At 46.5% G+C, this 13,337-nt stretch overlaps 1 protein-coding gene across 2 annotated transcripts in view; it reads right to left on the bottom strand.

The window, feature by feature from the left end:
- Positions 1 to 12,553, bottom strand: part of LLGL1 (LLGL scribble cell polarity complex component 1) — a 92,380-nt gene extending 79,827 nt beyond the window's left edge. For both annotated transcript variants that reach the window (XM_031938570.1, XM_031938575.1), the window contains exon 1: positions 12,281 to 12,553. In XM_031938570.1, the coding sequence (XP_031794430.1) occupies positions 12,281 to 12,361 (81 nt within the window). In that variant the 5' untranslated portion in view covers positions 12,362 to 12,553. The remainder of the gene's footprint in view (positions 1 to 12,280) is intronic.
- Positions 12,554 to 13,337: the final 784 nt, after the last annotated feature.

Below are 13,337 nucleotides of genomic sequence, written 5' to 3'. Positions count from 1 at the left end.
CTTTCTCTTCCTTTAAGCCCCTTAAGCACAAGCCTGATGAAACCTTAACTGATCTCCACATCTGCTAGTGAACTCCCTCCCCAATTACTCATTTATTCTTTATATACATATAAATGTGTACATTTATCTATATATCTATATCTATATATATCTATATATATAATTGATATTTATCTCCCTTCCCCCTTTAAAATATACTCTCCTTGAGGGCAGGGATTATTTCATTTTTTAAATTTTTTTTCCCTCAGAGTCTAAAGTTTAAAAAAATACTTGCGGATTAAACACCATCTCGGCAGCTTCCTATCTATGTAAAGAGCTTCTCTAAGTCTTAGTTTCCTCTTCTGTAAATGAGTTTACTAATACATAAAGTTACTATAAGGATCAAATTGGATAATGTAGGTAAAGCACTTGGCAAACCTCAAGGCCCGTAAGGTCTCTTCCAACTTTAAATCCTCCGCTGGCTAAGCAGAGGGCAGCTTTGAGGACCTAAGAGAGCCTTCTAAAAGCACAAACTTCCCCTTCCTGGGAACTCCATCAACATGGGAGCAGGGACCGTGTCATTCTCCTTCCTCTGGAGGTTTCTGAGAAGTTCATAAGGTCTGCTTGCTCCCCTGACCCACGACCAGACCCCTACCCAGAGGTATAGGACTTAGTGACCAAAAGATGTCCAAGGTCTGACTCCCAACTCAAGAGTCCGGCCAGGGATGGAAGCTTTGGTCTGGCAGCTGTTTCCGCTTCAAACTTCAAATTACCCAGCAGGTGGTCCTAATGGGTTTCTTGGGACCTCAGACCAGCTGACAGAGAGCTCCAAGCCCATCCCCCAAACCCGGTGGAGAAGATGCTTTGAAATCAACTCCAAATTTCCTCATTTTGGGTGTCAGAGAAACCTTCTGAGAACCCAGTGAGAAGAGTATTTCCCGCTTTATCCCCACTCCCCAGTCTCCGCCCTCCTTTCCCAAAGGTACTGCTTGTTACTGCTGCAGCCAAATGCTGTATTTGTCTTGGATTGGGCTACAAACACATTCCGATAACTAAAAGATGCCTTCCCCTGTTTCAGCCCACCCACACCGCTCCCTCCAGGACCCGGCCAGGGGTGAATTCTGAACCCAAGGCAGACCTTCAAGAACTCAAATCCAGCGGCTGGTCAAAGGTTACACTTGTCCTATTCTCTCTCCTGCCTCAAAGTAGAAACCTTTTCCTGACCTCTCTATAAGGGCTCAACCACTCAGGGTTCTCTGCATTCCCCCCAACCGAGATGGTCACCTAGATAGGACTTCCCGAATGGATAAGGGGAGCAGTAGGAGGTCAACCAAGAAAGAAATATTTATTGTGCCCTTCCTGTGTAACAGTAAAAACAGCAATAAATTGGGGGTCGAGGACCTCGGTTCAAATTCTACCTCTGACCATTAGCTATGTGACCACAGAAAAGACACTTAACAATTCTGGACCTCAATTTCCCATCTGCAAATCGAGAGGGTTATATGAAATAGATTTTGAGAGCTCTTCTAGCTCCAAATGTATGACCCTGGGTTTAGGCTACAGGGCATACAAGAAATTCTTGTCTTCAGGAAGCTTCAGAAAGTCTTATTGGGGGAAAAAACCCACAAAAATAATAACATAAGAATGTTGAAACTAGAAGGATGGATCTAATCCAATCCTGAGGGTCTCTAGGAGCCACAAGCAACACATTGAAGCTATGGAAAAGTAGATTTCAGGTTATTGTAAGAACTTTCGGGTCATAAAAGCTCCTCTCAATGGAATAGAATGCTTCATGAGGTAATAATACATAATAATATATAATGCCACAAAAAACATAATATTCATGAATATCATGTATTCAAACAACACCTAGATTTGATGACTAGGGGATTCTCAGGCTGGGTGAGAAGCTGGGCTCACTAGATGGACTTCTAGGCTTGCCTTCTTGAGACCCAGGTTTCTGCAGGAGGCGGGCTGGGGGGGGGGCACCCCATGACTTCACACTCAGCCTGAGTACACATGCGATTGCTATCTTTCACCTCTCCCACCCTAGCTCCTCAGCTGGGCTATATTTAAACGCTTCTCCAAATGTGTCTAGCTAGCTCTCTCCCTCACCACACACTTCATTTCCAAGCTACAGCCCCCCCCTGCACTTCTGGGGAAACATTATCCTGGTACGGGCAACCCTGGCGCTCCCCCAGTGCTGGTACTAGGTCATGAAGCAGCAGCAGCCGGGCAGGAAACAATCCTCCAGGCTCGGAGCTAGCTCTGGATTTAATCAATGGCTATTGATGGGACTCTACCCCAGCTCCTGCTACCCTCACCTTGACCAGTGCCTCCCCCACTTCTGGGGGGGAAGGCGAGAATTAAACATCATAGAACTGCAGCTTTTGAAATAGCCCTGTGACAATAGGAAGACATAGTATTATGGTACAAAGGGGGCTAGGTTTGGAGTTAAGAGGATCTGGATTCTGCCATTATATAGAATGGCACAGTGGATAAAATGCTCAGCCTGAAGTCAGGAAGAGCTTATTCAAATTTGAGATCACTTCTTGGCTGTGTGACCCTAAATATATACCCAATTATCTATCTATCTATCGATCGATCAATTGATACAGATATAGATGATAGATAGATAAATATAGATATATAGATATCCCATCTTTTACTCAAGAACATATGCTAATAATTCTTCATTTATTACTACTGCAAATCACTTAACTGATACTAGGTTTCTTTGCCTCAAGTGTCTCAACTGTAATGAGGATAATGATAGCACAAATATTCTAGGATTAAATGAGATAATACGTGTAAAAAGTGCTTAGCACAATGCCCAGTACAGTCTTATAATACAATGCTTACTTCCTTCCCTTCCTCAGGGTTAGTCTACTTATTTGTCTTGGTCTGAGGAAATATAAAAAAATGAGTTGGATTGGATTTCTCAAGTTGTTTCCACCTTTTACTATATGAGCCTATGATCCCATTTCACAGAGGAGAAACATGAAGTCCTAAAAGGCTATGGACATGTTGTAGCATCAGAACCAGAACCTAATTCCCTCCCTGTGTGTGTGTCTTTAACAACTACTGCCTGTCCATCCTGAGGCAAAACCTAGCAGAGACTTATCTATTTAAGTTGAAAATTCCTAACTCAGATAAGCCCATGAAGAAATGTAACACTTTCACTTGGGAAGTTAAAAAAAAAAAAAAAAAAAAAAAGGAGTGGGGGACAACCCCTGCTCTCAAAACTAACTTGCCCTCAGACTCCTTGAAACGACAGGTTTCTGCAGGAGGTGGGATAGAGAAGGGAGGGATCTTGATGTAAAAAGGTCTAGTCTGAATCACCTAACTAAAACATTTTCTAGAATCCAGGGGTTAAACTGCTAGGGACAAGAGAGGAGGGCTGGTAGTTGCCCCCATATTCCTTTCTCCAAACAGCTACTCCAGAATGAAATTGTCTCTCCTCTCTAAGACTGCTCTCATCCCTCAGTCTCCCAGTAGAGAGACTGAAGAGGTTCTTGGGAGATCAGAAATGGGTTTTGACAGGAGGAATTCAGACTCTGTCTGGCCCCACCCTATTCCACCCCCTACTTTTCTCATACAATATGTCCAATCTTAACTCTCAACTCTTAAGTTCTCAAAATTTTTGGTCAAAGAACCTCTTTACACTCTTAGAAATACTTTTAACTCAAAGAGCTTTGGTTTATGTGAATTATCTCTATCAGCATTTTCTATATTAGAAATTTTAAAACATTTGTTAAATACTTATTTACTAATTTGCTTAAAAATAACAGCAAACCCATTATAAGTTAACGTAACTTTTAAAAATGAAAAACAACTGTATTTTCCAAAATAAAAAAAAATTTAGTGAGAAGGCTATCATTGTTTTACATATTTTTGCAAATCTTTACTGCTGGGCTTAATAGAAGACAGCTAGATTCTCCCATCTGCTTCTACATTCAATCTGTAGCGATACGTAAATTTTGGTCCCATCTCTCCCCTCCTTTTGTGGTGAAACTCTTTGAAAAGACTGTCTACAATAGGTGCCTTCATTTCCTTTCCTCTCATTTTCTTATTAATTCTTTAGAGTATGGCCCGCAACTTTATCATTCAGCTGAAACTCCAGTTTCCAAAGTTACTAATGATCTCATAATTGTCAAATCTATTGGCTTTTTCTCAGTCCCCATCCTTCTTGACCCATATGCTGCCTCTGATATGATCAATCATCTTCCTTTTCTCCCAGATATTCTACTCTTCTCCCTCTAGATTTTTGTGACAATACTTTCTTATGGTTCTCCTCCTACCTATCTGACCATTACTTCTCAAGGCTCCTTTGCTGGATCTTCATTTAGATTCCAGCTTCTTAAACTGTGGGTCTCAACTTCCAAATGGCATCTTATAACTGAATATGGAGTTTGTGAAATTATGAGTTATTATCAGTAAATGTTTGATTTGTACACTTATATACCTATATACCTGGTTTACATAATAATTTCTTGGGTGAAAAGAGGTTGCAATGGAAAAAGTTTAAGAAGTTCTGATCCAGATTATGCCTTATAATCATAGGTCTCTGTCCTGCATATTTTCTTCTCCCTTGAAGGATACTATTTCACTTGGTGATTGATCTCATCAATTCCTATAGATTCCATCACTTCTATAATGATGATTCTCAATCTACTTATCCAGCCTTAATCTCTCTCCTGTCATCTAGTCTCCCATTTCCAACTACCTACTGGACATTTTAAACAGGATGTAGTCAACATCTCAGACTCAATATGTCCACTCATTTTTTCCCCTCAGACTCTCTCCTCTTCTTAACTAACTTTCCTATTAGGGTTGAGTGTACCATCATCCTTCCAGTCATCCAGGCTTGTAACCTAGGTGTTATCTCACTCCTACATCCAACCTGTTACCAGCCTGGCCAGTTTTATCTTATATAACATGCCTCCCATATGTCCCCTTCTCTCTCCTTTGACAATGCTACATTCCTCACCTTATGTCTAGACTACTGTAATTGCCGACTGGTTGGTCTCTCCCCAATTCAATCCATCCTTCATTCTACTGTCAAAGTGATTTTTCTAAATCAATCCCCTTCTTACTCAAGAAATTCTAGTAACTCCCAATCACCTCTAAGATAAATTTAAAATCCTCTGTTTAGTATTCAAAGTCCATCAGAACCAGAACTCTCCCTTTTCCAGTCTTCTTACACCCTAATTACCTCCCCACCCTGCCCCGGCCTTGTTGTCTCTCAAAAAAGAAACATCCCAAGTCCAGAATTCCCATATCCCCCCAATCTCCCATATCCAGAGTTCCCTTCTTTATCTTTGCTTCCTGGCTTCCTTCAAGTCCTAGCTAAAATCTACCTTCTACAGATGCCTTTCCCTATCCCTTAAGATTCTAGTGCTTTCCTTCTGTTGATTATTTATCCTGTATGTAGTTTATTTATACACTGTCCTCCATTAGAGTGTGGTTTCTTTGAATTCTGAGACTCTTTTACCTTTCTTTGTAAACCCAGAGCTTAGCACAGTGCCTGGCTTATTGTTATTGTTGTTGAATTATTTCAGTTGTATTTGGGATTTTCTTGGCAAAGATATACAAAGTTCGCCATTCCCTTCTCCAGGAATGGTTTGCCCTTTTCTTCTCAAGGAATTTGAGGCAATCAGAGTTAAATGACTTGCCCTGAGTCACGTAGCACAACGTCTGAGTGAATGGGGCCAGATCTGAACTCAAGTACTGCTAACTCCAGGCTAGGAATCCACTGATCCACCTAGCTGCCCCTGGCCCACAGTAATAAGTCCTTCATAAACATTTACTGACTGACTGATTTAAGCATAGGAAGAAAATCTGGCCTCACACTGACTTGTGGTTGGAGAGGAGTGTTTTAATAGGCAAATATTATCTAAGTATTATTATGAAAATAGTTTTGACCTTCCACCCTCCCTGAAAGGCTCCCAGAAGTCCTGGTGGCTACATTCTGAGACAGGCTGCTTTAACCTATGCACCCAGCGGGGAGGACTTCCAGAAGCTACCTCGTGTGACTAACGTCAGTGTTCTGAACACACAGAGCTAATAAGGCTGGGTCTCCATCTTTAACATCAGCGCTTCTCTGTTCTCCAGCCACATGATTCCCCTGAACTCTACGGCTTGTTTTCCAGCTCGGCCACCAAGCACAAGGAGGAAAAAGTAAACGCACCGATGGCTCAAGAAAACCACCCTTTCTAGTGTGGGGAGAGAATTCAGAACCCCTGCCCCACTGGGAGTGAGCGTGGGGTGGGTCTGCCTTGCACCAGGGTGGAGAAAAGTGGGCAGCACCGAAGCGGAGGGAATTTCCAGCCAATCCCAGGCCTGCACTTTGTCCCACAACATTGGTCCCTTAAAATTCTATGTGATGACTGCTGGTGAGAAATGACACATACACGTTTGTGACTGCCCATATCTGACCAGTCCACTTATTGGGTCTGAGTCAAAGGGAAATCATTCTAAAAAGAAATGGTCCAAGGTGGCTAGAATTCCACTTCTGCTACTTACTACCACATATGGAACTGGGGGCAAGACTTCCAGCCTCCATTTCCTCATGCATAAAATGAGGAGACAGAGCCCTCTGACACAAGCTGGGGTCTACCAGTCCACTGCAAATAGAGGGCAACTGACCACAACAGAGACCCTAACTCTCAGGACTTCTTCAACTCGACAAATATATATTACCCTCCTAGGAGTAGATATTGTGCTAAGATACAAAGATAAAAAAGAACCTGGAAAATAAAAATAAAACCTATACACTATACAAGATAATTTAGAGGAGGAGGAGGAAAATAATAAGTGAAGGAATTAGGATAGACCTGCTGTTGGAGATGGCACTTGAGCAGAGGCTCTGGACAAGGAGGGCAGCCTCAATCTTCAAGCAAAATCACAGAGATGAGAAATAGAAGGCTAGATACTGGTCACTGCAAAAACAATAGGGTCAGTTTGTCTAGAACTACATTTATGACTTTGAAGACAAAGATATTACTTTAGTTTGCTTCCCCAACACAGATCTATGATGTGGGTTTTGGCACCAAAAGTTGGGGTTCGGTCACGTGAAGAATTCACAAGGGCCATTCTCTTTGGCAAAAGGTAGGTTTGTTTAGGAGAAGGGGTACAGACAAAATGGAGGGATATAAGAGACACCGGGAATGGTAAATGCGAAATAGAATGGGAGAGCATATGAAAGACAAGTTCCTCAGTGGAACTCACAATTATCCAATAGAAAGAGAGCACCCCATGAGGTTGGGGTACGTCCTTAGCTGGCAGGCTAAATCCTGAAAGGGACTTAGCATCCTAAAAGAGTTAGTTAGCTGTAAGGGGGAGAAGTGGGGTTGGGAAGCATAGTGGAGTTAGGAGATTTACCACATGGCACAGGGAAGGGATAAGGAGAAAGATCCACAAGGCCGAGTGCTGTAGTGAACTGACCCAACAGAAGGGAGAAGCCAAGGGATGGCCCACAAGTAGATTTTATAGAGAAAATTTAACCCCAGGGACATGAGTGGTATTTCTGACAGGACATGGCAAGGTGAGACTGATGGAGACCTCTACAGAGGGTGGGTCTCAGGGGTTTGACATAACTTGGATTTCAGACAGGATGACTTCCCCAGCAGGTGGGACCATAGAGCTAAACTGATTTCTATCAGATCTTTCTGCCTGCTTGCCCCAGGGATCAATTCAGTTTTTCTTGACTCAAAACACCATTCAGGATCTCATCAAGATCATCTAAAGCATACTTCCTTACTTATCCTTTTCATGAGATCTAGAATGCCAGAGAACTGTAGATATTATAGGTCCTTCCCTCCCCATCTAAGCCCAACCTGGATGACTGGGAATTAGAGAATTTCATTCTTTGTATGACATCACTCATTCACACCCAGAGATCCAACCCTAAATAGAACCCACAAATATCAGAGATAAAAGGAAGCAATCTTAGAGATTACCTAGTCCAACTTCCTCATTTTACACAGGTGAGTAAATTGAGGACCACAGGGAAGTGACTCATTCAAGATCATCCAACGACTTGATGATGGAGCTGGGACTAGAACTTCTGATTCCTGAGCCCTACTGCTCTTTCCACCACATCAAAAAGACTGCCTTTTAATGACATATTTTACTTTGGGGTGGAGGCTTTTGACTATTATTATTATTATTATTTTAAAAAGATCTAGCCAAAGGTGGGTCCCGGCCCTTAGATAAGACCCTAGTTACCAAGTTCATCAAAAGGAAGTGGATATGCAGGTCACCCCTCATTAGCTAAATACCTCAGGGAAGGAGAAAGCATTCTTCACAATTCTTTCCATCTGCAGATCTCCTCCCCCCTACCCGGTCTCCATTTCACACCCCATTTCCTTAAACAAGGAAATGCCAATTTAACCAAATGATTAACTCAAAAGAAGGAAGAGGGGGAAGGGAATGACTCATTTTCCAATCTACATTGCCTCCTTTCCCTATGGGGTCTTTGCCCCCCAAAGGTTTATGGCAAAGGGGGACAGAACTATGAGAACTGTCATTACAAAAGATCTGAATGAGGCCCCTGCTTTGAACTTATCCAAGAGCTCAAAGAAAAAAACTAAAGAGAGAGGCAGAGGATGGTTCCCACAAGGAGTTTTCTCATGTCTGCATCCCTGAAGTAGGAGTTAGGAAGGTGCTTCCATGCCTGTTTCAATAGCATCATGAACTGTAGGAAACTTAAAAATCCATGCCCACCTTCTCTTCCCCCATGACAACCCATCTCCTATCTTCGGCCCAGAATGCTATCCAACTGTTGAAATTTTAGTTTCCTTCGAGATTCAACTATTATCTCCCTACAACAGACCCTTCCTCTAATTATAATTTTTACTGCCTGATCCTTCCCACTAGAATGCAAGCTTTTTTTGGTCTGTGTAACCCAATGGCCAAACACAAGGCCTGGCCCCTGATGTTGTTCAGTCATGTCTGACTCCTTGTGACCCCATTTGGAGTTTTCTTGGCAAAAATACTGGAGTGGTTTGCCATTTCCTTCTCCAGCTCATTTTATGGATGAGAAAACTGAAGCAAACATTATTAAGTGACTTGCCCAGGGTCACACAGCTAATAAATGTCTGAGGCCAGATCTGAACTCAAGAAGATGAGCTATCTGTTGTGTTTGAGTTTATCTACTGTGCTCCTAAGCATGTAATAAATAAACGCTCATTGAACCGAATGAGAAAACTGAAGTCTATTGAAGGGAAGTGATTTATTTAAAGTCACACAGCCAGTGGCAAAGCCAGTATGTACAAACAACATGGATCTCCAAACTGTACACCCAGGTTCTTTTGGTTTCACCAAAATGCCACTATAGTTCTATAGCAAGGGGTTGGCAAACTTTCTATAGTAAAAACGTAAAAATCATTCTTAGCTTGAGGTAGGCTAGGTCTGGCCCTTAGGCCAGAGTCAGTCAATACTTATTTGGAGTATGGAGAGACAGCTGCCTACCTTCTCCCAGGGGGTCTTTTGGGACCCCCAGTTACAAAGCTTCTCCCATCCCTCCTTCTACCAGTTATGATAAGATGGCCCCTAAAGTCCTTTCCAAATGTAAAATTCTCTGACACTTTAGACAGATATCTCAGTCTGAGATCATGCCAAATGGTTTTTAAATGGGTTTTACCCAAAAAATTAATTCTCAATTCAGCTGAGCCAGGATTCTTTCAAATATCAAGAGCCCCCTGCCTCCCTATACATATCCCCAAGTTGCCCTGGAAAGACACCACTTAACAAAGTTAGGCCCATCTTGTAAAATCTCTGGCTTGATTTGATTCCAGTGATTACGAAAATCTAATCAAATGTATTTCCTCATCTCTAATCTGGATGACACTCTTGAGGACCAGAGAAAACCTCCCTCTACAAGCCTCCAACTGTATATACCAAAAAGTTAAAATGTGGCTGAGCTGGAAACACGTTTGGGGAAGATTTTCCCCACGGAAAGGCATAAGATTCCTACACACACACACACACACACACAGCCCCACTTTACACCATCTATCTATCACTGAGAGTTCCATGGCTTCCCATCCAGAGAGAAAGGATAAAGAATCTCATATCTGGGAAGAACAGCTCTAATCCAGTTGATGAGCTCGTTGAGAATATGACCAAAATTAACAAAGCAGTGGCAGACCTGAGACTATTCGAGGGCTGGCTTACCCATCCAGAAGATTGTTTCTTGCCCACAAATCATGGCCTCTGGTAATGAGTTATATCCCCTCTCAACCCAGTCCCACTCCTCATCAACTTGTCCAAGAAACCTCCCCTTCATACTTGCTTATGTGAAGTGCATCCATTCAAGTCTCAAAGCAAATTTTGTCTCCTCTAAGAAGCCTTCTCTGACTACCCTTGCCTCAAATTCTATCTTTCTTTTGAAAGTATATAGAATTTATGATCAGCATCACTTATTTTACATTTGCACATGTTATCTTTTCAACTAACTAATCTCCCCAACTAGACTTTAAGAACTGAGTACAGCAGGTCTAATGGTAACAGCCATGGATAAAGTGCAGAAGTTCGGATTAGACCCCAACTAAACCAAAGATTCAAGAGAACGGGCTCATAGAGCCCATCCAGTCCCAAACCCTTACAGATGAGAAAACTGACACCAGGGAGATTTGCTTAAGGTCACACAGATAACAAGTGACAAAAACAGGGTTTGAATTCAGATTGCCTAGTCAAGCTCTTTCCAAGAAGGGATCTCTGTCAAGACTGTGTTAGCTGGGGGGAAAAACAGGGAAATCAAGGAGAAGAAAAAAAAAATCAGACATAATGTGGGTCCTTCACAAGCTAATGCTGTAGTTCCCATGCCATGGGGTAGGTAGTTTTGGCAAGAAGTCATTAGCCATCTCATTAAGCATCAACACGCTAAGTAATAGAGAAAAGATACCTTTTGCAGGACAAAAGTCTGTCACATGCATTACTATTTCTCAAACATATGTAGATGCTGTGATAAAAAAAAAGATACAAGTTTAAAAAGTATTGCTGAATTCACAGCACTTTGGTTATCATGTATTTTCTCAATGAGGGATACTAGTGCAACTCCTGTCATGTAGGCGTCCACAATATCTGACGTTAAAAGGAGTCCTCATACTTGATTTCCCAGAAACCACTTGTTTAATAAGAGATAGATGGAGAAGCTCTGGAGTGGGAGGCTGGGGGGGTTCCTGGCTGTGCCACTGAATGTCTTTCTCCAAGTTACCTTCTCTCGGAGTCTCTGCTTCCTCGCCTATAAAAAGGGGATACCGAGTCTCACCAGACTGTTGTGGGGAGTATTTCGGAACCACAAATGAGGCTCGCTGAATGGCCCACAGATCCAGGACCCCTATTCCCCGGCGGCGGTAGCCAAGGACCCAGAGGGTGCAATTTATACTGGAATCACTGGCTTCCTTTCTCAACTCTGCCCTCAGAATTACCCGGGGAGGCTGGAAGAAAAGTTCGGAGGGTTGCAAAGGAAGGGAAAGAGGTTCAGGATGCTCGCCCTGGGGGCTGGGCGAACGCGAGCTGAAGGGATGCGTTTGGCGGCGAGGAGGGGAGGCGAGCGACGCGAGCGGAGTAAGCGGACGGCTCCACAAAGAAGCAGGTCTGGAGCGTGTGTGCGCGTTGGGGGAAGGGAGCGGTTCTGTTCTGTTTGTTTTCTCTGCCTGTGTACACGGGATCCTCGGTTCCCAGGCTGCCCCAGTCATCACCCTCTCCGCCGCCAGCCGGCCGCAAAAATCCCAGCTACCTTTGCCCCGTCCAGCAACTCCCAGCATCAGTTAGAGAAGCAAAGCAGACCTCTGCTTCCAGCCTAAAATGCGGCGCTCCCACTCGGGGACCTTGCCCCGGAGGGTGGGGGAGGAAGGAGCGAGCGAGGGCTGGAAGGGGGACTGATCGCCCACCCAGGGCAATTGTCGGCGGTCGGGAAGCGGCCCGAGGGGAGCGGGATCGCTGAGAGTGCGCGCCCAGCGTCCCAGCCCCGGGAGAAGCAGCCTCCAAGGGCCCCGGCTCCCACACCCACCCGCACGCCCGCTTCCGAGGGGCAGGCGGGCTGGTGGGGAGGGAGGGCTTTCTGCCCCGGCTCCCGCTCCCAGCCCGGGACGCCGCGGGGGCCAAGAGCTAACTCCGGTGCCCTCGCCGCGCCGGGGAAGCCCATCTGCCTGCCCCTCCTAGCCCAACGTGGCCGCTCCTCTCCCTCTCCGCCCTCTGCTCGTCCTCCCCCACCTCCTCAAGCCCACCCCGCGCCCCTCTCCTCCGGCAGCTCCTGCGCCGGCCGGCCGCCGCCCCCCGCCCGTCCCCTCACCTTGTTAAACGCGAAGAGATCCTGTTTGATCTTCTCCCTCTGGGGGTCGTTGCCCTGCCGCCGGAACCGAAACTTCATCATCTTGGACTGCCGAGCGGGACGCGGGTCTCAGGAGGAATGGGTCGGGAACAATGTAGCGCCGGCCTCTCCTCCCCGCGCCCCCCCATGCAAGGAGCCCCCCGCGCGCCCTCCTCGCGGGAGCCTGGGCATCCAGCCGCGCTGCCCCGCCGCAAACCCCCGGGGAAGCCGGAGGCGGAGGGGAAGGGGGCGCGGGAGCGGGAGGAGCAGCGGGGGAAGGGGAGGGGGGTAGGAAGGGAGGGCGGGGAGGAGGAGACAAGGTGGGAGTGACGGACGCGCCGCCTCGCCAATCAGCTCCTCTCCCTGCAACGCCCTCCGCCCCCCCTCCTCTCTCCCCGCAGCTCCCGCATCCCGAGCCAGACAATGAGAGAGGCAAAGGCCCGGGGTGCGCCTGCCTCCGCTCTCCTCCCCGGGCTGGCGGGCGAGCGAGCGAGCGAGCATGTGCCGGGGCCGCGCGCCTCGCTGGGAAATGTAGTCCTCCCGGGCCGAGCCTGCGTCCGCAGCTGGCGGCGCGCGAGTGGGAGGCAGTCTCCGGCTTTCTCGGCCAGTGCCGGGCCTGGGGGGGGGGGGGGGGGGGGGGGGGGGATTGGGGCTTGGGGCCCCTCCCCCCCCTTTCGGGGTGTGCTGTTTGGTCCCCTCTGCTCTTCCTGTAACGCAGCCCGAGGCCTCTGGGGCTTGCACGCAACGCCCACGCCGCCGGCGCTCCCAGGGCCGGGACTGAGAGGCTTGCTGGAACTTTGCGGCGCTCCGCGCACTCCGGGGCAACTGTGCTGAGGCCCGCGGGGCCGCGGGCGGTAACCCGAGCCAAGTGGGGGGCCCGCTCTGATAGGCCGCCGGGTCCGCGGCGCCGCACGCGCTGGGCGCGGGAGCGGAGGTCTGGCTTCGAGTCCCGCACGGCCCCCTCGGAGCGGGGTCACTCCCGCGGCGAGTGGCGACCATCGGCGCCCTTCCCATTTCTCTGGCTCCGATAAGCGGCGTC

This window comes from Sarcophilus harrisii, chromosome 1, assembly GCF_902635505.1.
Source record: "Sarcophilus harrisii chromosome 1, mSarHar1.11, whole genome shotgun sequence".
Classification (NCBI taxonomy): Eukaryota; Metazoa; Chordata; class Mammalia; order Dasyuromorphia; family Dasyuridae; genus Sarcophilus; species Sarcophilus harrisii.
Note: the sequence above shows the minus strand (reverse complement) of the source record. Positions and strands in the feature narration are given on the sequence as shown.